Genomic DNA, 22,957 nt, shown 5'->3' with positions numbered 1-22,957 from the left:
AACTAAAAAAATAAGTTGGTTATTGATGAAAAGAAGTTTTATTTATTTAATAAATTAAATTAATAGTCTATATTAAATTAAAAAGAAATTATTTTTCATTCTATTTTGCTCTCAAATTGTAATGAAAGATTAGATATATAATCGGCTTGCTGTATAGTAGATCCCAATGTTAATCCGTCTCTGTAATCCGAACAAACACTTTTGGTAGATGTATCTCTCAGCAATTTCTGGTTAGCAAAACTGTTTTTTTATTTACAATTGTATGTAGTTAAATTGTAAATAAAAAATAGTTTTGCTAATCAGAAATTGCTGTGAGATACGTCTACCAAAAGTGTTTGGATTACAGAGACGGATTAACATTGGGAAAGGTTAGATATTTCTCAAATTAAAGAAATAATAATTTAAACATCATCTTTTTTGACTTCTTAAATTAAAATATAAAATGTCTAAAAGTTCATGGAAAACAAAAAGACAAGCATTTTCAAGACCATCTTTAAATTATTTGTTGAAAAGAATAGTTTTTAAAAACTAATCAAATTCAATATTTTCATTTTGAAAAATATGAAAACAGAATTAAAAGTAACACAGAATTACAGACTTTTTTCATGGTTTAATTTTAGTTTCTCAAGTTTTAGAAACAACAAAATTATAAAAAATAGGAAGAGAGAGAATATTAATAGATCTCCATAGAGCTTTTTAATCAGAACTCATGTTCACAGGACTAACATAGCATCCTCTGCTCTCTGATTTTTTAAAGGTTACAAAAAGGTTAAATTTCTTTGTTTCAACAATAGGATAGCAGATAAAGGATAAATTAAAGAAAGTTCCTCAATTTGAGATTCTTTTCTGGATACTATAATCTTGGAATCCCAATTTTTATTTGAAAATTCCAGGTTTGGATAAGTATTCTAAGAAATCCTGATATTTTAACTCTAGTATAAGTTTTAATTTCTAGTATTTTTTATATTTATATATTTTTGTTTTTGATGTAGAAAAATTTTTACTAAATCATAATAATTAGTGCTGGCAACAAAACTAATTTTTGGTAAAATTGATTAACTGGTAATTGATAAACTGCAGTTTATGAAAACCAAAAACAGTATTTGAGTCTATATCTGTAACATCATGATATCATTGTTTACTTGTCATTTTTGACTTTTAGTTGGCAGAAAAGTATGCTTAGATTTAAGATGCTTCCACATTACTGATGTTGTACTAGAAAATTTCAATGTAACATTACAATTTGTACACAACACTAATTTACCATTAATAAAATATAGAAAGTATGATGTATACAATAATTGTATTATGAACATAGTCAAAAAAATGTACAGATATCTTTTAGAAAGTGTAAATTTATTCAATTGATATTAATGTATTGGTTAACACTTATTGAAATGTATCTTTATTTAATAGTCTAATGAGGGCAAATGCCAAACATGTTATAACATTAAATAATTGTAATGGAGTTGTTGGTCTTTTGGAAAGTGATGAAATTATAGGAAACCAGGTGACTGGACATTCTTTTTAATTTGTTAATTAAAACAAAAATCTTTTGAAGAGCCATGTCTTTAGTCATCTTTAGCTTACAGAATAAACTGTATAGGTATTCTATTTATTCTGTAAGCTGTCTGATCAATAAAATTTTTGTCTCATTACTATATAGATTTTTATTTTAAATTAATGACTTAAAAATTTAAACTTAAAAACAAAATTCTGTATAGTGTACTTGTTTTCATTAAAAAGAATAAATATAATTAACTTTTTCAATTAGAAAATTTGGTGAGAGATTTTTGGAAAGACAAATTACAAATAAAGATATTGTCTTGACAATATTACAAAAATATTCTTATAGATTATTTTTTTATTAATATTAGATATTTCTTTATAGATATTGCTGGTTGTATCCAGCAAAATATTTGTTATCATCTAATTACTTTAAATAAAATTATACAGTGAAATTGATGCAATAGGCTCACTATATTAAATAAGTTTCAAAATGATGTAAATGTTAATTCATATGCAAGTAACTTAATGAATTGAAAATAGATTTTGCCTTAGTGCGTTCTGTATTTATAGATACATAAGTAGTAGGCATATGAGTAGCACGAATCACAAAATTCTCATTCGATATAATGTATTGTCAAGTAAATTAAATTTCTTACATTTATTTTTGGTTTATGAGTTTTATTATCATAAAGTGATTGAAATAATATAACACTGAAATTATTTTGAAAGATTTTTTATTTTCATGAATACAGTTTGTTTATTTAAGTGTGTCCAGTTTTTCTTTTAGTTTTTCTAAAGCAAGACACATTTCCACCAGTAACAAAACTAATATATTTTTGCGATTGTTAACAATATATTCTCGATCTAGTTTTTGGTATTTTAAAATGCAATACCAAGAAAGTTGGTATTGGAATTCGTCAATAAATTTTTGGTTGTGTTTGATAACAAGAAACAAAATTCCAGTTTAGGAAATCTTTTAATTCACATAAAGTTGTAGTTTTTAATTGTTGGTATTTTAAAATTTTTTTGACATCAAATCTGTGCATGTAAATAGTAATAAAATTATCCGAAAGAGTTTGAAATTCTGCGACTTTATTCCAATCAAGATGGTCTGTAAAATTATTTAGAAAATGTTTATCTAATTGTTGATATTGGCAAATTAAATCCCATTTTGCGCAATCAATATGTTGTATAAATAAATTTGTAATTTTTCCACATGTATTCCCAATTTAACTTATCGGTGAATTCTAAAATAAATGTGCAGATTAAATCGTGTCGCCGACTGATGATATCCCAATCAATATAATTTTTAAATTGCCGAAAGTGCGATGTCCAGTCGATTGTGGTGTCTACAAAGAAGTAAACATTTTTTATATTATTTGCTGTTTTATTTGAGTATACTTAATAATATTTGAGTACATTCAGAATGAGTACATTAAAATATTATTTGAGTACATTACAATCACCTAAACCAATATATATTGAGTACAAAATGAGAATTGAGTACAAAAATAATTGAGTATATTACAATCACCTAAACCATTACAAAATAATATTTGGAGTCACTGAAACCTTTTTTCGAGATAGGAAAAAATTATTTTTTGTCACGGTCTCCAAAATTGGATAAGGTAGAGGTTCAGGAATCATTTTCTTCTTCTTTTTCGGCTGAGTCTTCAGAAATGAGAATTTCGTCGCAGTTGCCAAATCCCTTTTTTTGAGAATAGGTATAGTCACTAAAGCCCATTTCAACCCTGTTGGTGCTATGTAATGTGTCCTTTTCTAAAAAAGTAGGATGTATTATTCTTTCAAAAATTATTTGTGCTATTTGAGATCCAGGTGCAAAAGTAATAGTCTCAGGCCCGAAGTTATACATCATAACACCGATGTTTCTACGATAATCAGAGTCGATAACTCCTGCATTTATTATTATATTATTTAATGATAATAAAGATTTTGGAGCTATTCTAGCATAACAGTTATTATTTGGCATTTTGATGGCCAGATCTACAAATATTACTTTAAGTTCATTGGGTTTAAGTTCAAAGCACTTAACACAAAAAATATCATAACCAGCTGCCCTGCAGGACCTTTTTTTTGGTATTTTAGCAGTTTCAGATAGTTTTTTAAAATATACAATTTCTAAAAATAAAATATTTAATTATTATTATTATTATTATTACATTTCATACAATTACAATTTATAAAATATTTGTTGAATGTCAGTAATGTTATTTTATCATTAATTACGAAAAATTTACATTTATATGTTTTATTATTTGGCAATTTTAACAATGCCGCTTTAATACATGTTTGTTTTAATACATATACTGTGTATTACATAAGTATATTTTCTTTTGTATACTATTAAAAAGCCATATTGTGAAGATGATGATAGATCTGCAAATTAGAAGTAGAAACTGTAGTGGCCAAATGATAGTACATCGATTCCATTATCTAAAATGAATTTTTTATCGTAAAAAGGAGAAAGTGAAATTTTATTTTGTATATATGTTGTTACTACATGATTTTTGCTTTTAATTCCATATTGTTGGTGCCTTAATAATTTTTTATTAAACAAAACTTCTTTATATTTATCATGATTAAATATTTTTACAATGGACTTTTAATTATATTTTTATAATTTATATTAATTTTTATTTAAATTATAAAAGGTAAGTCTAAAAATTATTTACTTGACAATTTTTGTGATTAGAGTGGCCCATACATTATATCGAATGAGAATTTTGTGATTCGTGCTACTCATATGCCTACTACTTACATGAAACATTATTTTATTATTTACAAAATTGAATAATTGATAAGTTTAAATGTTTAGAAAAAGCTAATTTAATTTATGAATAAGTAGAATTAGTTTTCTCCTCCTCCTTTTAATGCTGAAAAATTTGTATTTTTTCTCAAAATCTAATTAAACCCGAATTATCTGATTTCTTAACTAATTTCACATGTTTGATATTACTATTCGTTGTTTGCATTAAAACACTTGTAGATCATCTGTATTTAATATTACTTAAGTACTGTATATCAAACACACCTTAATTCTGAGAGACTTAGTTTAATACATTGAATGAACGTTTTCAACCCACTCAAGGGGTCATCATCAGGTTATTGATGTTACATGAACTTTTACAATCATTCTTCTACAATTGTTGTTATTGAATCACCCAGGAATTTGAATTCAAAGTGTTTCGAACATCATGTTAAATTCAAAATATACAAAATAGAAAACATCCAGTTATTCCATTAACTACCCAAATTGAACTAATCACAATAAATATAAGGAAATAAAATAGAATAAAATAAATACGAATATAAATATAATAACATCAGATTTTTTTACATCAACTATGTGCCTTTCGTTAAACTACAATCTCTTTTTGATTACGTACTTCCAAGCTGAAGGCAAAATTGTGGCATCTTTATAGTTCAAACATTTTCCAGACAGGCTAGATTTATATATTTTGCATTTTTCCAATGTTAATGCCAATGTTGGTGAATGTATTGGCGCAACAATTCTGGCTTCTTTCCATTCAACTATTTAACCCATCTGTTTGTGCCACTTTTGATAACACTGTTGAATAGTGCCCTTTGTTTATGTCGTACTTGTGCTTCTTGATTCTTTTATTTAGGTTCCTGGTTGTGATGCCTATATACTCTTTGTTGACACCCAATTGGTCATTCTTATATGGTATTGTGAATACTCCTGCTTGCTCCTCCTCATTGATTTCATCCTTGTCATTCCTGAGCAAGTTGTATATTGTGGGTGCCCTTTTGTACAGTAGTGTTGTGTTTTTGTAATTTGCAAACTCCATAATACCGGATAGACCTCTGTTGTATGTGAACTTTGTGATGTTGTTGTTCTTATCTCTGTTCGTCCTCTTTTTTCTGGGATTCATGTAAGAATTAATTAATTCTTCAATGACTTCCAAAGCCCAACATTTTAGCCATATCCCTAATTCTATTTAGCTCTTCCAGTCTGTCGTATATGTTGGAGCAATACTGGAAAGCCCTTCTAATCAGAGCTCTAAATGTGGAGAGTTTACATGTATGTGGATCATTAGAGGCCAATGGGATGTATAACAGATCATGAGTGGGCTTGATATATATCTTCTTTTTTTTTTTCTTGCACAGACACAATACAGTGACAGTTAATTTAAACACTGGGCAAATTTTCATCCTTTATTCTGCCCAGTGTTTAAATTAACTGTCACTGTATTGTGTCTGCACAAGAAAGAAAACATAAAACACGGTTTCATCAAGGTAAAATTAAATTATTAATATAGAAACGGCAAATATCATCATTTGAGAGAAGAACATGGTTCAACATCAAGATAAAGGATACCAAGGAAAGATACAAGTTGGCTGAAGAGGGGAATTGGCCCAAAACGCATGATGTAAAAAGCGTTCCAACCGAATAAAGGACGAAAATTTGCCCAGTGTTTAAATTAACTGTCACTGTATTGTGTCTGCGCAAGAAAGAAAACATAAAACACGGTTTCAAGATAAAAATATATCTTCGTGTTTAGAGACCCATTCCTGAAAGAAATTCCAATGTCTAAAAAATGTATCTCTATTACTAATCTGCTCCAATTTAAGTATTCTTGTATCATTTCTCCATAAAATAAACACATCATCCACATACCTTTTGTATAGGATTACGTCTTCTCTAAAATTCGTAATTGTGATTTGTTCTATTCTGCATAAAACCAATTCACAGAGTAAGTGGGTTGAAAACGTTCATTCAACGTATTAAACGAAGTCTCTCAGTATTAAGATGTGTTTGATATACAGTATTCAAAGAATCAGTATAGGTTAAGATATTACTTAAGTGCTATTTTAATTTATATTTTATATTCCTGTTAGTTAATGTGAGCTATTATTTAAGAATATAAATTATTTTATGTATTTATTATTTCAGATCATTTTATTTGATTTATGCTTCAGGTTGCCTGGGGGCCTTTAGATTATTTAATAATAGATATGCCACCTGGAACTGGTGATACACAGCTTTCAATATCTCAGAATATTCCAATATCAGGTAAATTTAAAGTATTTAGCTGTTAAACATTTTGAAATCATGTATAGTATATATTTAATAATAATGTTTCGTAAAGTTTTTATCAGTTAAATTTTAATCCACAAAATATTTTATAAGAAACAAAGTTTGATTACAGACTTTGTCCAAAAATAGTTTAATTAATCTGTTTTTCAAAATTTACTTAAAACGAAAAACTCATGCAAAGTGTGTTTTGATTCTAACACTTCAAAATATCTAAAAACAATTATAAACACAAACAAAGAACACAGCTGAAGTAATATCTTAAATTAAATCATTAAAAGAAATCCTCATATTACAAAAGCAAAATAAATATATTACAGATATAATACATTAGTCAATAACAAGAAGAGAATATTTTAAATTTTATTATATGAAGTTCTTAATAAAGAAAATTGAAATAATTATTAGTTATTAAATAACACAATATTAAACAGATGAAAAAAATAACATCAGCTCTTGGATTCATTTACTTCATGCTCCAAAAATCTGCAATTCTCAAATTTTTTTGTGGTTGATGTTATTTCACAAGAATGTAGAGATAAAATGAAAGATTATCTTTCCACCTGATCTCTACATTCTTCTCTAAAATTTTTCAAACTGATATTACTGTTTAGTTTTACTAATCTTTTTGCCAATAGTTAATTTCTTTTATGCTCTTTTAATATTAAAAAATATTTCTGATATAACACCTTTGATCTATTAAATGTTTTTATAAAACAGGAAAGATTTAATTTTTTTGGTAAGTTTATTCTCTTCTCTCTGCCTTATTATTTCTGATTGGTCTCTCTTTTGTTATATTTAAATATTATTATTTTTCTAATTTTCCAAAAAATTTTAGGAATTCTGATTTCTTAGTTTATTTTTAATAAAATTCATGTTTGAAAATATCTGTTTGACATAAGTCCAAAAGCATATTTTTGCAATCTGAAAATCAACAGAAGTTTTTAATTGAATATAAGTATCAAAAACAACTTGATCTTGCTTTTTAAGATTTACAAATTTTGAACTCCACATTTCCTTGATATTTAAATCTGCTAGTTCTAGTTGAAAAACTGCTTGATCAATATCACTAAAAGGTGAAATATTCAAATCAGTAGAATTAATTTAGAGTGGTCTCAATAAAAACAATAAGATTGATTTTTCCTTTCTAAACTCTTTAAATCTCTCACCAAATTCCAATTTTATATTTACCACTATTTGCATGAAATATTGAAATATGATTCTGCTGATATTTCCTCAACATAAAGAAAGGCACATTGTTTACTGCAGACTTAGGAAAATGTAGCAAACATAAATTTTGTTCAAAGCAAATACTTCTTTTAAAAGTAAAATAGCTGTATTTCTCTTTCCTTGCAGTTTCTTGTTTAGTGTGTTTAAAGAGAGGTCATGTTGTTCATAAAATAAACTTTTTGTAACCAATCGTGATTATTGAGCTCAACGTATTCAAGAGTTTTTTTTTGGTTTAAAAATAATTTTATTTCTTCAATACAAGCAGCAAATTGCATTAACACTGCTTCTCTGGAAAGCCATAAAATTTTATTGTATAAAAGATCAGAATATTGGCTATTGACTTCATTAAGAAGTTTACAAAATTGCTGATGTTATAGTGGTCTTGCCATTACAGTAGAGAGTCGTTTATTTGAATCAATTGGGACTGGGGTTGTTCGGATAACTGATTTTTCAGATAACCGATTATGTACGAAAAAATATATTAACCTGTCCGATGTTGAAATTTTTCTCCGTTGCATGTCACTGTGTTGAATTTTTGTCTATTTTAAGCCTAACGAAAATTTTTATAATAATAATTGAGGCTATTGTATCGTTAAAAATTATTCCTTTATTTTGTACATACAAAATAAGTATATTGAAATATATAAAAACATAAAAATTATACTTTAGAAGTTAATCTAGTACCAAAAACGTTCGATTCAGCACAACACAGTCTGACTGGAAAGCGTTCGGGTAACCAACGTTTCGGATAACCGGTGTTCGGATAAATGACTCTCTACTGTATTTTGTTCACAAAGGTTCATGACTAATGTTATTTCCTTTCGAAAGGTTTGTGAACAAAGTGCCTCTTGATGAAGATTATGCAGTGAAAAGAAAAAACGTTATGTAAAATTTGTTTTTTAAACATGAAAAGAAGAGTTTTGTTTCCATGTTTTATACTTTGTGCTTTATTGGTTGCAATTGATACTATTTTATTAATATTTTTACTTTTCAAACAATTGGTAACAGCAAATTCTATATCCTCACCTTGAGTTTGTCCTATAAGTGGCAGTATATCAAAGTAACTCATGAGGTCTGTCAGAATTAACATATCTACAAATAAGTACAATCTGTGCAATATCATTCACATTGCAAGATTCATCAGAAGCAATAGAAAATCATGTTGTTGAATTTAAATCCATAACCTGCTGACTAGTTAATCTTCTGCCACATGAACAGTTTTGTCTCTAGTCTTAAAACAGAAATTGCTAAAATTTTCCACTATTTTTAAAATTGCAAAATTGTTTTATTAAAATATCTGAATATCTATCTTTCACAGAAATGCCATCCATAAATGGCTTTCCCTTTTTCACTATTTCTAGAGCAGCAACTAAACTAGCAGTAGTTGTATTATTAGTTGATTTTATTCAATTTGAAAATGTACTTTTTCTTAAGTTCTTCTTTCTTCTCCCTCTTGATAAGTATTTGCAAATGCTTCATGGTTATTTTAAAAATGCCATTGTATATTTGATTTTTTGTTATTAGAAAACTTTTCTTGACATATTAAACACACTAGAAATCCTGTTAAATTTGCAACAACTGCATAGGATTCAGTCCATTCACTTCTAAATTGTCATTTTTCTTCTTTACTTTTTTCAGCCATATTAATTATTACCCTCAATACTAGAAGAAGCTTTTATTCAATATCTTTCTTTTGCACAATATAATATTTAATGAATTAAACACGAGTAAATAAGAACAGTATAAAACTACCATACGCCAAGACGACATGATTGTTCATGTCGCCATTTTTAAATTAAATCAGGCAAGAGAAACTGCATCGGAATATTCGTGATGGTTCATGTCACTGATTTTAAATTTGTCTTACAGTTGTGACGTTTTTTATACGAAACCATGAGGGGCATGGACAAAACTGCCTGAAGATATTATGACAAAATATTATGACAAATATGACACCACCCCTTAAGTGCCATCTGCTAAAGCACTAAATTCTACCATTGCTAGGTTAGTTTGGCGTGTTTTTCTCAAGGTGATGATAATAATAATAATTGAATAAGTTTTGTTCTTACTCTGATAGTGAAGTGATAAGTAATTAGTGAAATCAAAAAACCTTTAAAAAAATATTAATGGAATTTACGAGTTATGTTTTTCTTTTACTTATATATATAACAAAATAAAATTTTAGATTTACTATTTACTAAAAAAGAGCTGCAATTATGCATTAAGAGAGTCAGAGGGTGCCGACCCCTGCTCTAGCCATTTTGCCAATTCTTCTCAATTTAAGTTGGTAACATTGCTGCAGCAGTGTATAGTGTAGTATTTTTTTAACATTTAAGTTTTTAATTTCTAGATAGTACTTTTGTACAAGTATGAATTTCTCTGCACTTTTTTGAAAGGATATAAGTTGATGATGTATTAGGCTGGTAATGATCTCATCAGAACAAATTCCAGTATATATTAATTGAATCCTCTAGCAAATTTAAATCATATTATAGTGAACCCTCATTTAGTGCTATATATGGTATTCATATGTATGCTTATTTCATATGAATCAACATCTTTTACAATGTAAAATACTATTTTTAGTATCTCAGGAAACCGACACTAACTGCGGCTGGTAAAACTTCCGTTAACCTAACGGGTACTTTACGCGGATTCGAGATTAGTTTTGCCTTGCCAGGCCTGGGCTTTTACACGTGCACTGAAAAAATCAGTAAGAATACCGACTAATATCAAGTCAGAGAAAAAGTTTCAAATATGTTTAATTAGTAAATCGAATTTAACTATGTACAAATGTCTATAATCCAAAACAAAATTTATTAATGAAAATCAACAAGTCAACCTGACAATAAAACTCAGCTACTTAGCTTAACTCAATCTTAATTCCCTTTTGAAAATTCGACAAATCAAATACTTAAGTAACTATGAACAAAATCTCTTACGAACTAAACGTCTGTCCGTCACCTCACTATACTAGGAACCTGTTTCCTCAATCCTTTCGCTATCGTCAAATCGAATTCCTCTTTAAACTTCTTGGATGGCCTAACTTTCAGAGCACAGAGTTTAGCATGATTCAAAACACACTTTAAAATTTTCCTCTACAATTTTCAAATCAATTAGGTAACAGTTTGAATTGGAAAAAATAATAAACTCACTCTATTGCTTGAAACATCATCTTAACAATCTGTTAAATCTTATATTATGTGACTAAGATATGAAAAGTTGTTAAAAATTATCATTTCTAGCTAACAAAGACACAAAACTTGCCAAAGCCAAGTAGAAAATAGAAAGTTGATTTTCCTATAATCAATGAATAAAATTTTTCAGTTATACATAAAAGGGCCTAAAAGTTTTTATCTGTAACTTATAGTTCTATTATCTAGCCATAACCAAATAGAATGTATATTTGGTATCTTCATAGAACTATTTTTTGATTCTAACATTATGTATGAAGTACCTACCAGTATTTTGATTTAAATGAGTCTGAAAATGTAGCAGATATCTGAAACCTGTTGGATAGTTTATTATAATTAAAATTATTACAATTAAAATATTGCTGAATTTTATTAATTGGATTTATGTTTTTGTTTTTTTAAATCTGTAAATTAATAGTAAATAGTTCAGCATTAAAGATAGGGACTGCTATTATTGTGTAATATGTTTAATGATTAATTATTCATTGATTAAATTAATCAAACAAAAAGAAAAGTAATGACTTAATTAAATTAATTCTAATCAAATTTATTACAAGATGGCAGCACAGTCTATTTTCAATGCTAAATTATTTAACAACTTAATTTTTAGCAGAAAAGTAGCATGTAAATTTGGGAATTTTGTTTTACAAGTATATATCTTTATTGATTGGGATGTTAAAGGTAGGTATATTTGAAATTGACTATAGCATATTACAAATTGTCTCAGATTAAAAATGAAGGTAGAACTAAAATAATTAAATTCAAGAAATTTATCAACTTAAATTTATTTTTAATTATAAAAAAATACCATGTATTATTTAAATATTTTTATTGAAATTTTGTGGATTCTTTTGTAAATTTATTAACAATTTTAAACATTTATAATAATTTAAAAATACAGAAAATATAAAGGCATATACATTGATATAATATTTTTGATAAAAGATATCTTTTTATATAATAATATGATATACTAATCTTAATAAAGTATTTATTTTTTCAATACATATAATTTGTCCATAACATAGGTCATTGCAGATATAATTTTTGATTGTTGTAATCTAGTTAGACAAATTTCTATAGTTAGCTTTAGTGTTACAGATAATTGAGTTATAATCTTTTACTAATGGTCTTTCTTTCATCTCTTTGACAATGTTAATAATTTCTTTCTATTGCTATAAACAATCACTTTTAAGTAAACTAACTTTTTTCTGTTAGTAATTAAAAGATTCAAACTATTACAACAGATTAGTGTAGTGGTTTTCAACTGTGGTATCACAGCAGCACTTCAGGAGTGTTGTAAAATATAGTGCCACTAAGTTGCTAACTCTGTATTGATAAATAAGTAGAGGTACTGCAAGGAAAAAAAAACAAGTTTGGGTGCAACTATTAGCATTGTGGAAAAACACGTCATTCTGTATGTTTTGACATGCTAATAATATATTAAAGGTGCACTCTGCAGCTGCAGTTCAATTCATTGTCTGATGATGGTAAATTAAATACTAAATAATATAGATTTTATTTAAAGCTAAAAAAATTTTTTATTCTGTAATCTTTTTTAGTTTTTTCTATAGAATGTTTGTGATTGTAAAAATAAACAGATAACAAATACACTAACTTTGAAGATCATTCATAAATTTCATAATTTACAATCAATTTCTTGAAGTTATTGCTATTATTAAGTTTATTAAAACTGAAAAAGTAATAAATTTTCTTCATCATATAAGGAAACCTTATGTGTATAAGGAAAAATATAATTTATTTCTTATAAACTTGATAAGCAAGGATAAATTGAAAAATAAATAGTCTTTGGATCTCATTGAATACACACAATTTGACAAATAATTGAATAAACTTATGTATAAATTATTATTATTATTGTTTAGTTCAGATTTTCAAAGAAATTATTCAGGATCAGTGTAAATATGTTGAATGATTTGATAAATATAGAAACCAACATATTACAAATATATTGTAATTATTTGTGGCTGTTTTAGAATTTTAGTTTACATTTTACAAAAGTTTAAAATACTGATAAATGAATAGTTTTATAATTTTATAAAAGTAATATAATGGTACTTAAAACACATTTATAATTATTTATATTAAAAAATAAATATTAAATTTATATATTATTTATTTATTTTAATATATCTTGATGTAATTATTAAATTAGGGACACAACTTCTGACAAGCTTATTTCTATTGATTATGTTATAGATTAAATCCGGTGCTTTAGAACCAATCAAATATTCTTGACATTCATTATAAGTTGTTAATAAGTGGCTTCCTTTTTTTGGTAAGATGAGAGAATGAATATTTCTTAGGTTAAAATATAAATATATTGAAGTTATAAAATTGTCTTCATTTTCCATTATTCACAATAATCAGTGAAAGTGACGGTACAGAACAATTTTTACTTTTATTTCTTAGGGTTTCTGGTGTGAGAAATTCCTAGGGATCCTGGCAAATATCTGAAGGGTCAGACCCTGGGAAAATTAACTTGGAGTCCAGGAAATTTTTTTAAGCTTTTAAATCTTGACCAAATAGTATGTTTGCAACTAATAGTTTATCAAGAATGAAAATAACTAAAATTTTCACATAAAGTGCTGTGCATGCAAAGAGATTTTTGGGATATTAGACTATAAATATTTTGTGAAAAACCATCACAATAAATCTGTGTAGAAGTTTAAAAAAGTATGTTACAAACAAAATGCTACAGTTTTATATTTTTTTGAAATATTACATTACTTGTATCTTAAAAATATTATGGCAAACCCTAAAATTCTGAAATATTTTTAAGGGTTTGTGATTTTTAAAACTGTAATATCTCATGTCAATTATGTTTTTTGTTTCATAAAATGTGAAGTTTACAGTAATATCTCTAATCTTGAATCTTTAAGTCAAATTTAATTATTGGTCCTTGTGAACACACTATACAAAACAATTTAAGAAGTTGAAAAATACATTAAACAAAATTTTACTTATCTCAATGTTGTCTTTCCTTAAGTTGAACTTGTCAAACTCAGTAGATGCAGACCAATATAAGTTTATTAAGTTTCATGAGTCCTTTCAGTGCATTGTTTATTAAAGTAGCTTTACTACAACTGGACAAGTAAGTCATTGACATGGAGTTGCCAATTTAGCCGAAAATTCTGATAAATCTAGTTTTCCTATAGCATCCTTGAGTGACTTAGAAGTTGTGTTCTCTGCCTGGTGGAAATGTTAGTGGTTTTTTTTTTTTTTATAGTAGACGAAGAAGAGAAACCACAGTAGCTAAAGTTTATTTTAGTGGTTTGTTGTTTTAATTTCTATTGATGAATAAATAGAAATTATATATATTTTTTTTCATTGATTTATATATATATATATATATATTTGATGTGGAGCTCTTCATTTGTAACAGCAACGTTGAATTTTTTGTCTTTCTGCACTTTACTAATTCATAAACATCTATTTGCTAACCACCTAAATTTGCCCGTAAATAATTTGTAATATATTATGCAAAATTTGATTTTTGAATAAATTCAATTCAGTGTAGAGAGGTTATTCTGTGATTTAAATAAGTTCTACTGCTGTGATATTTATCTTTTCTTTGTACTTATATGAAAAAATTTCTTTTCTTTCAGACAACTTCCATATGTAGAACTAGCCAGTTTTTGGTGCTTTCAAATTTAGGATTTAAAGGTTTTATTATATAAAATGACTTTTGCTTATTATTCTATATATATTATCATTACAGAAATCATTTTTTCCTCAAAAAATATTTAATTAGATTTAGGAATTTTCAAAATGATGGCAGAAAATTAAGAGATTATTATTTTATATTTATGGTTTAGGGCTTTGCTCATGCATTCAAAAATTTTGTGATGATTTATCAATTTCTGGTATTGCCATTTATATTTTTTGTTTTTTTTTTCTTGTGATGAAAAAATGTTGCTGATAATTTTAAGCAGATAGTTTTATTTTGGTTTACAGATATTTTTAAAAATAAATAATTTTCAAATTTTAGAAATGGCAAATCAGCTACACTATAATAGCTGATTTGCCATGTAAGACAACTGAAAAACAGTTTTGGTAATCTTTATCAAAAATTAAATCTCATTGGTTTGGACAATAATCAATATATATGTATCATATTAGAAAATGTTCTCAACTCAACTTTTAATAATCTTAAGTTAATGTTCTCAGTTAATAATCTTTTTTTAAAAGATGTATTACATAAAATATTCTTTCTTTTAAAATAACTTCATATTCCCTATAAAAAGAAAAAAGAATTTTAACAAAACATAAAAAAAGCAAACTGTTTTGTCAGATTAGGTGTCGTAATTGTCACTACACCTCAGGATATAGCTTTGCTTGATGTTCGAAGAGGAACAGAAATGTTCAGAAAAGTCGAAGTACCTGTTCTAGGAATTGTACAGAATATGAGTTTATTTCTATGTCCAAAATGTGGTCATGCTACTCACATATTTGGAAAAGAAGGTACAAAGAAATTAGCTGAAGAACTGAAACTGGAAATATTAGGTATGAAAATAGATTAGATTATTTTATGTTTGCATGTTTTACAATTCATTATTGTTAAAAAAAAAAATGTCATATAAATTTTCATTCTTGTTATTAATAACTTAATTTAAAGTAATTTATCAAAATAAAAAATACCAATAAAGTCTGATGATCATTGTGACTTCAAAACTTGTAACTCTTGCTGACAAAAACAGTATACAAATGCACAGACACCATTAGCCAGTTTTGGGAAACTCCATGGTAGGCACCCTAACAATCTCAAGGATTACATTGACTGAACTGCTCACAGATGTCTCTTTGGAGAAATGGACAGATTTATGATTGCCATACAAGACACTACAGAAAGCACATTTTAAAAGACGACACTTTAATGACACTTTAAGAAATCTCACAGTATATTGAAAGCTTGCACACAAATCAAACGTAATAACTTCTACATACCAGGATCAAGAACTAAACTATAAAATCACATGTCAGACAGTTATATTTTATGACTAAACTCTCCATACATTCATCAGACATAGCTGTACCAAATACAAACACTGAAAAAATTAGTTTATACTCAAAATCAGCCTACAAAATAAACTGTCTGTGAAGAATGGATAAGATGGTTTTTGATAGCCATTATTCAAAAGTCTAGAAATATTAGAGCTTCATAACAGCACCTAGTTGTCAGGAAATTCTTAGACACAACAAGATATATATACTGTTTAACTTGATCCAGCATCCCTGGGACCAGTATATATCCACGTAGGATATATTTTAATCAAATAACCTAGTCAAAAATTTTGATGATACTTATAATTTAAATATTAAACACACAGTTAAGTATTTTCCATAGATACAAAAATGGGAAAATAAAATGTTTATCATAATTGTGTATAATTAAAGACCATAGTTCATTAAGCATTTAAATTGTCAGATGGATAATTGTGATGGTAAAGGTGTCGGGATACTGGTGGAGAATCCCATGAATTTTTTTAAACAGTCTGTCCTGATATGTCAGGCATGGCTGAACCTTTGATAAATTTGGAAAAAGGTCCTCTTTTTGTTATGTGGGCACTGAGTTATAAAAAAAAAAAAAATTATATATATAATGTGTGTGCATATCTACTTACACATAAATAAATTACAGTATATTAAATCTCATTTGACCTTTTACTACATTTATTGGTTTTATTTGTATACAGCAACACAACACTTGGGCAATCTGTTGAGAAGGGATACCTCCTGGGAGGTTTTTATGGGAAGCTGGTCCCTATTTAAGTGTTGCATGAAGAAAACTCAGTAAGGGTTTTCTTAATGTAACATCTTTGAACACTTTAGTTGGCCAAACCAACTTCCCAGTAGTTTTTATCCATATGGCCATTGGTGGGCCTATTTTCTCACCAATAATTTAAGCATTATATTTATTGAATTTACCTGTATATTCTGTTCTTATTAAAATATGTAATTAAATATTATTGTATAGAGTTCAATATGTCTTATTGTATTAAGTTTAAATTACAATACTCAATTTAATTTTGTCAATTAAATTTTAAATATTAGGTGATATTCCATTAGACATAACTATTAGAGAAACATCAGATTTGGGTCACCCAATTGTTGTAAGTAAACCAGATGATAATCAGGTAAGATCTGCTTATTGAATTTAAAAATAGATATTTTTATGTAATTGAGGTACTCAGCAATGCTTGAGTTATCTTTATTTTTCAAACCTGTTTAATGTTTCTTAACGATTTTGTTAGTTGGTGACTATATACTTTTAATACTTGTTTCCCTCATGATGGATTAAAAGAAAAGCAACAGAAGTATTTGCAAAACTTTTAAAAATTTCTTGTAGAGCAATCTATAATAAAACAATTTACAGTGAAGTAGCAGTTTAAATGGGATATAATAACAACTTGAAAGTATTTAAAAATTTTCACACATCATTAAGTTTTACGACCCAAGCGATAAACTAAATTACCAATATTCCGGCAAAGGTGACACCGATTCAATGGTAATGGCACTACTTAAGTCATTTATTCAGTTTTGTAGTCTTAGTAAATAATAGTAAATTAAAAAATTAAATTGTTTTATTTTCAAAATGGAAGTAACTGAACATAGAGTTAAATGTGTTTGCTAAAATAAACTTTTATGGTCACTAAAAAAATCTGTGAATTTCTCTATAAAATACTGGTAGAAAGTATACAAATGAAAAGAAAGAAAAGTTGAGAGAGAAAAGGCAAAATGTCAGAACTCTTACCGAATATAATTGTGCCACAAATAAATGAACTATTTTTACAGCGTGTTCTAGAAGCCTTGGAAATTCAAAAATGTCTTACAAAACATAGTCCTACAAACGCATTGTTTAAAGGTTCAAAGTAGCTACCTCTTAAGATGCTAATTTGTAGCACTTAGCAGTGCTGCAGTAAAGCCTCAATTTCTTTATAATAAAGTGCCAAGAAATGCAAATGAAGGTTTGCTTGCATTTCTAAGGATCGTTGCCTACTGCAACAGTTGAATGACCATTGTTCACCCACAAATGCTTTGCAGATGAAATCGTGAGTTTTCTTTGCGTCGTGGCCTCTTTTGAACTGAGAGAGCAACACCATGCAAATTTGTTTTTTCGAAATTGTCATATATTTCATTGGAAATATTGTCAGACATTGCCGATGAATCTGTGATGAAACGCGCTTTGGATACTCTACTTATGTGTCTGCGTTGAATGTTTTAGAACATTTTTTTCCAGTCGTTTTTAGAAAAAAATTGAAATATATGAAGATCATAGGATGTAGGTTTCCCTTACGACCATAATTAGCAGAAACAACGTTTTTCAATACATAATATGTATCACACGATGAGGTACAAAAGTCCACAGAACTGTTTTTGACATTCAGTTCCAGAATTGTCTTATCCGCATTTTGTGCATTTCTCACCTTTCTCTTTTCATATTTGCATGTCACTAATATGGAGTGAAATTTTGCCAATAACCAATCAGATGATAGAGACAGATGCGTTCATTGGTTGAATATGTCATAAGCAATAGGAACAATCTCACTGTAAATTTTGGCCCCATTCTGGATTGTTGAACAGTCCAATCATTTTTTCTTCTGGGCAAAAATTTTTCAAACTGACATCAATCAGAACCGAAGTTTGTTGTGTGTCTTTTCAAATTTTCTTTTCTCAATTGAGCATATTTTTTTTTAGCTTTCTTCGTAAAACGTTGTTCTTTTCTATTACTTTTGAAACAACATTGAGATGATTTGTTTGATCCAGCGTCAGCAATTCTGACTAATGTCATATAGTAGAAACATAACATTACTCTAATTCTGTTTTCAAACATCACATCATATAATTTTAGTTATTATTATTATCTCAACTAGATTAGAACATACACTGGTTACCAAATTTGAAAAATCCATTAAAGGTTATATTTTAAACAATAACTAATTATTAAAATTTTATTGAACTATGTTAGAAATTACAATTTTTCTGATAATGTAGTGGCGAAAACTTCTTGTTACACTTAAAATTTCGTACATAAAGCCATATTTATATATAATAGAATAATTTCAACATGTAATTTACAGAAATTTAAGTCATCTTACTTGATGCCATAATGCTCTTGGATGAAATCAAACGAAAATCATTACAGACAGAAGGTTTAAGTGTGAGAAAAATAGCCACTACATATTCTTTATATGTTATGAACATATCGTTACAATTTATGTCTTGCAAGACAGGAAAATCATTTGAGAGACTGAATAAGAAGCTCGCCGAATAAAACGCCATGTTAGGAAAGAAATCGTCGAAGATCATGTTGTAAAAGTCGCTCATTAAAGACACTTTAAATATTCATGTATCGAGTTGATCAGTTCAGCTACAAAGATGAAAATAGATCAACTTCCACTCACAGAAGCCCATAAGGCAAAATGATTGCAATTTACTAAATACAAGGTGCATCTGAAAAGTTAGGGGAATAGTCCCATAGTTGAATAACCGTGCTGGTTAGGATGTTGCGCTCACGCAGACGTAGTGAGAGACTTGCCAACTAGTGACCCCTAGCGTCGAAATCACGACAGTTAAACAGAAGTGCGCGCAGCAAACAATGCAATGCAGTCAGTGTGAGAAGGAGTGTCACTGCAAAATGGAGCAACGCGTGAACATTACAGCACTTCAACACTCCATATTTTCCAGATCTGGCACCTGCAGATTTCTTCTTGTTCCCCACCTGAAATGCCTACACTTTTCTGACATTGTTGTTAAACGTTGTTGGATCTGCGCAATGCTTCGTGCAATACCGAAAGAAGTATTTGCTCACAGCTTCCAGCAGCTGTACAGTACAACCGATGTCAAATGTGTGTTGTCGCTAATGGCAATTACTTTGAATGCCAGTAAAAGTATTTTGTTTGTATCTCTTGTTTCTTTAATTTTATGAGACCATTCACTGAACTTTTCAGTCACACTTTGTATCATTTGGAACAGGCCAACAGTTTCCAGATTATTATTGTTAGTGATGAAAAACGGTTTTTGTCTTCTAGACCAGATAATATGAAGTTGTACTTTGAACAAACAGTGAGAAATGTTGCTAGACCTTGTAGGAAAAGACACCAGTAAGTCAGCGATTTCCGCCCTGATTCTGTGCACTATCAACAGTGAATAAAAATTTATTAAAGACTCATTGTTACAAAATGGTAAAAAAAAAATAGTGGATATGGCAACAAGTCAACGCTGCTGTTCGTACTCAAGACTTTTTTTTCTCTTTAAAATGATGCGTAATATGTTAATGTCATCTAAAATTTATGTCAACAATCAGTATGGCAAGCTTGATGACCTAAAGAAATCTATTAATTAATTAATCTGTAGTAACGCCTTTTTAAAAATAGAAAATAATCGACACATCCGAAACGATTACTTTATTATTTAAGCTAATATTATTGAATGTATCAAAAAAATGGAATTATTTACAAATTTTATATAAGTCGTAAGAAAAACTTATATATATATATATATATAATTTCTAATAATGAAATGGCCTAGAGGAAAAAGTTTAGCTTAAAACCTTTTTGGCTACCAGTGTATGGTTTAAACAGTTGTAATTATCACGGAAATATTTTCCTTCCCGCGTGAAGACTATTGAGCATCAGCTCCGTTCTTAGACTGTAGCAATTGTTATTTGAAATCTGTTACCAATCACGGAAAACAATTTTTAAACGTAATATTTGTCAAAAAAAATTGAACTTTTAATCTCCAATTTCAGCAGAATTTGACAGTTAAAATTAAAAATTATCTGGTAAAATTTTAGGTAATTTTAGAGACACTTATAGTAACGATCATATTTAATTTTTTACTTTCTAGTGTTGTTCTGTATTTCAAGCAGAAAATAAAATGAATATTAGTTTTTCCCGTTTTCCCTCCTTCCTAAACTTTCCCTTTCAGAAATATAAAATCTGAATTTCTCTTAATGAAGTATTCAGTTTTGAATAATTGACTTTAAATTCAATTTTTACTTTATAGTCCAGCATTTATAAAGAAATTGCAAGAAAAATTTCAGAAAAATTAAAATAATGAATTCTATGATAAAGGTATGAAATTATTTTTATAAAATGTTTTAATTATTTTAAATAATTAATAATAAATCTTATTAGAATAATACAATTTATGCAATGACATTATTATTTTAAAGAATTATGTTTAATGTACAATGATGGTCATGGTAATTTACAAACTTTAAAATTCATTTAATGAGTTGTTGTTAGTACATAAAATAAAAAAGAAAAGCAGTTTTAGTTGTTAAAGGGTACAACAAAACATGCTCACGTCGTCTAACGAAATTTTTTTCCCTTTCAGTGACGAATTTCCGTTTTTAATAAGATCGTCAATTTCTTCGTCTTTAAAGCCAGACTGCCTCAACTCGTTGCGAATGGCGTCCATCATAAAAGGCTTCTGTTGAGCTTCTTCCAACAGACGGTTAAGTGGTTTTTTCCACTTTTGCCACATTGGTTTTGCCTGTTGAAAGGGTGTGACTGGAGCTCCTATTTTAATAAATATGTTAATTTATTATTTTGTCTGTTAAAATAAAATTACTATAACTAATAAATAAATTACATCATCATATTTACAGAAATCATATTTTCGGAGTCCAGTAAATATTTATAACAAAATATCACCAAGTTTTCGTAATACTTCACTTTTTATAATTTAATATTCAGAAAGCATTCTTTGTTTGGATATCAATAAATTACATACAACACACAAAAATAACAGTTTATTTTGGTGGAAAATACTTACCTGCAGATAATCCAATTCCGCAGATCAGAAATATTATAGCAATTTTCGTATAAAAACTATTGACCATTTTGATCCCTGGGCTGTGAAATGAAATCCAAAACACAGTTCTATTTGTCTACCTGCAAGATAAATATTTATTTTGACATTTCTTTATGTATTCAAGCAAAAATAAAATAATAAATTTTATTTTAAAAATCAGATGAATTAATTAAAAGGCTAAACAATTATGAAAAACAGCTAAAAGATAAAATGTTCAATATAAACACAATCCATTTGTTTTATAGTTGTAATTTTTTTAACTTTATTAAAATTTATATTTTAAAAAGAATTTTTACATTGTTGTTTTAAAATTTGTTGCGCTTTAATACTTCAAAACTTGTCAATTTTTTATACATCGTATTTTTATGCATTAAATTGATCATTTATAAATTGGCAATATTTGCAATTGCGATAACACACTTTCAAATAAAGAAATTATTATTTAATAAATAAATTTACATTAGAGCTCTCTGAAAGTATGATTCTGTATAAACATTTATCACATCAGATTGATACCATTCAGTGGCCCGTCTGAATGTAGCTGTATTACAGGGCCCCTAACGCATTGAGTACCATGTTTTACAACCGAACTTTCATAAGAAAATCTCAATTAGTTCGTCCATTCATCTCAGAAATCCCGTATTTCGAAGATATGCTTTCACACGGGCATTAGAAGGCGCCGATTCACAAGTAGTGTGGATTTTAATTAATGTTTAAGGACAAACACAAGTCTCGAGAAAATAAGTCGGCCATTATATAACGGCTTATGCATTACAACAGGTAATTGTGATTTCTTTTTAAACCCAGGCAAATTTTATCGAAATTGAACAATCTATCAAATCTATGACCAGTTAATATTTCGTAATACAATACTGTTCATACGTTACTGGATCGTCCTAGTGAAGAGTTTTTGTCAGATGTACAGTACAGTACAATAAGTTATATAGAAAAGTTTATTATTATTATTGTATTTTACTGTATTTCAGAAAATATGATGAACCTCGAAAACCATACTTTAAGAAAATTTTATTCGTTTTAAAAATAGTTAAAAAATTGTAAACATATTATTTATAATTTATTTTCATTTTCACGTTTGTTTAAATGT

General features: G+C 27.7%; 2 protein-coding genes across 3 annotated transcripts in view; one reads left to right on the top strand and one right to left on the bottom strand.

Moving 5' to 3' along the window:
* The window catches only part of Nubpl (NUBP iron-sulfur cluster assembly factor, mitochondrial), a 48,040-nt gene extending 26,457 nt beyond the window's left edge, over window positions 1-21,583 (top strand). The window contains exons 7-11 of one of the 2 annotated variants that reach the window (XM_067262444.1): window positions 6,472-6,565; window positions 15,331-15,537; window positions 17,086-17,168; window positions 21,040-21,107; window positions 21,373-21,583. In XM_067262444.1, coding sequence (XP_067118545.1) covers window positions 6,472-6,565; window positions 15,331-15,537; window positions 17,086-17,168; window positions 21,040-21,090 — 435 coding nt within the window. In that variant the 3' untranslated portion in view covers window positions 21,091-21,107; window positions 21,373-21,583. Of the gene's footprint in view, window positions 1-6,471; window positions 6,566-15,330; window positions 15,538-17,085; window positions 17,169-20,961; window positions 21,108-21,372 lie in introns of those variants that run through there. The other variant, XM_067262445.1, reaches the window with a different exon arrangement.
* LOC136968424 (uncharacterized) lies at window positions 21,192-21,928 on the bottom strand. The gene is made up of 2 exons (XM_067262446.1): window positions 21,814-21,928; window positions 21,192-21,557 (listed from the first exon to the last, which is right to left on the bottom strand). Exons 1-2 carry the CDS (start codon window positions 21,878-21,880, stop codon window positions 21,316-21,318), a joined length of 309 nt encoding a protein of 102 aa, XP_067118547.1. The 5' UTR covers window positions 21,881-21,928; the 3' UTR covers window positions 21,192-21,315.
* Between the last annotated feature and the right edge of the window lie 1,029 nt (window positions 21,929-22,957).

The sequence above is a fragment of the Centruroides vittatus genome, unplaced genomic scaffold (genome assembly GCF_030686945.1).
Source record: "Centruroides vittatus isolate TY-2023 unplaced genomic scaffold, ASM3068694v2 contig_1476, whole genome shotgun sequence".
Taxonomy (NCBI): domain Eukaryota; kingdom Metazoa; phylum Arthropoda; class Arachnida; order Scorpiones; family Buthidae; genus Centruroides; species Centruroides vittatus.
The sequence above is the reverse complement of the archived record's forward strand: the minus strand, read 5'-3'. Positions and strand labels throughout refer to the sequence as shown.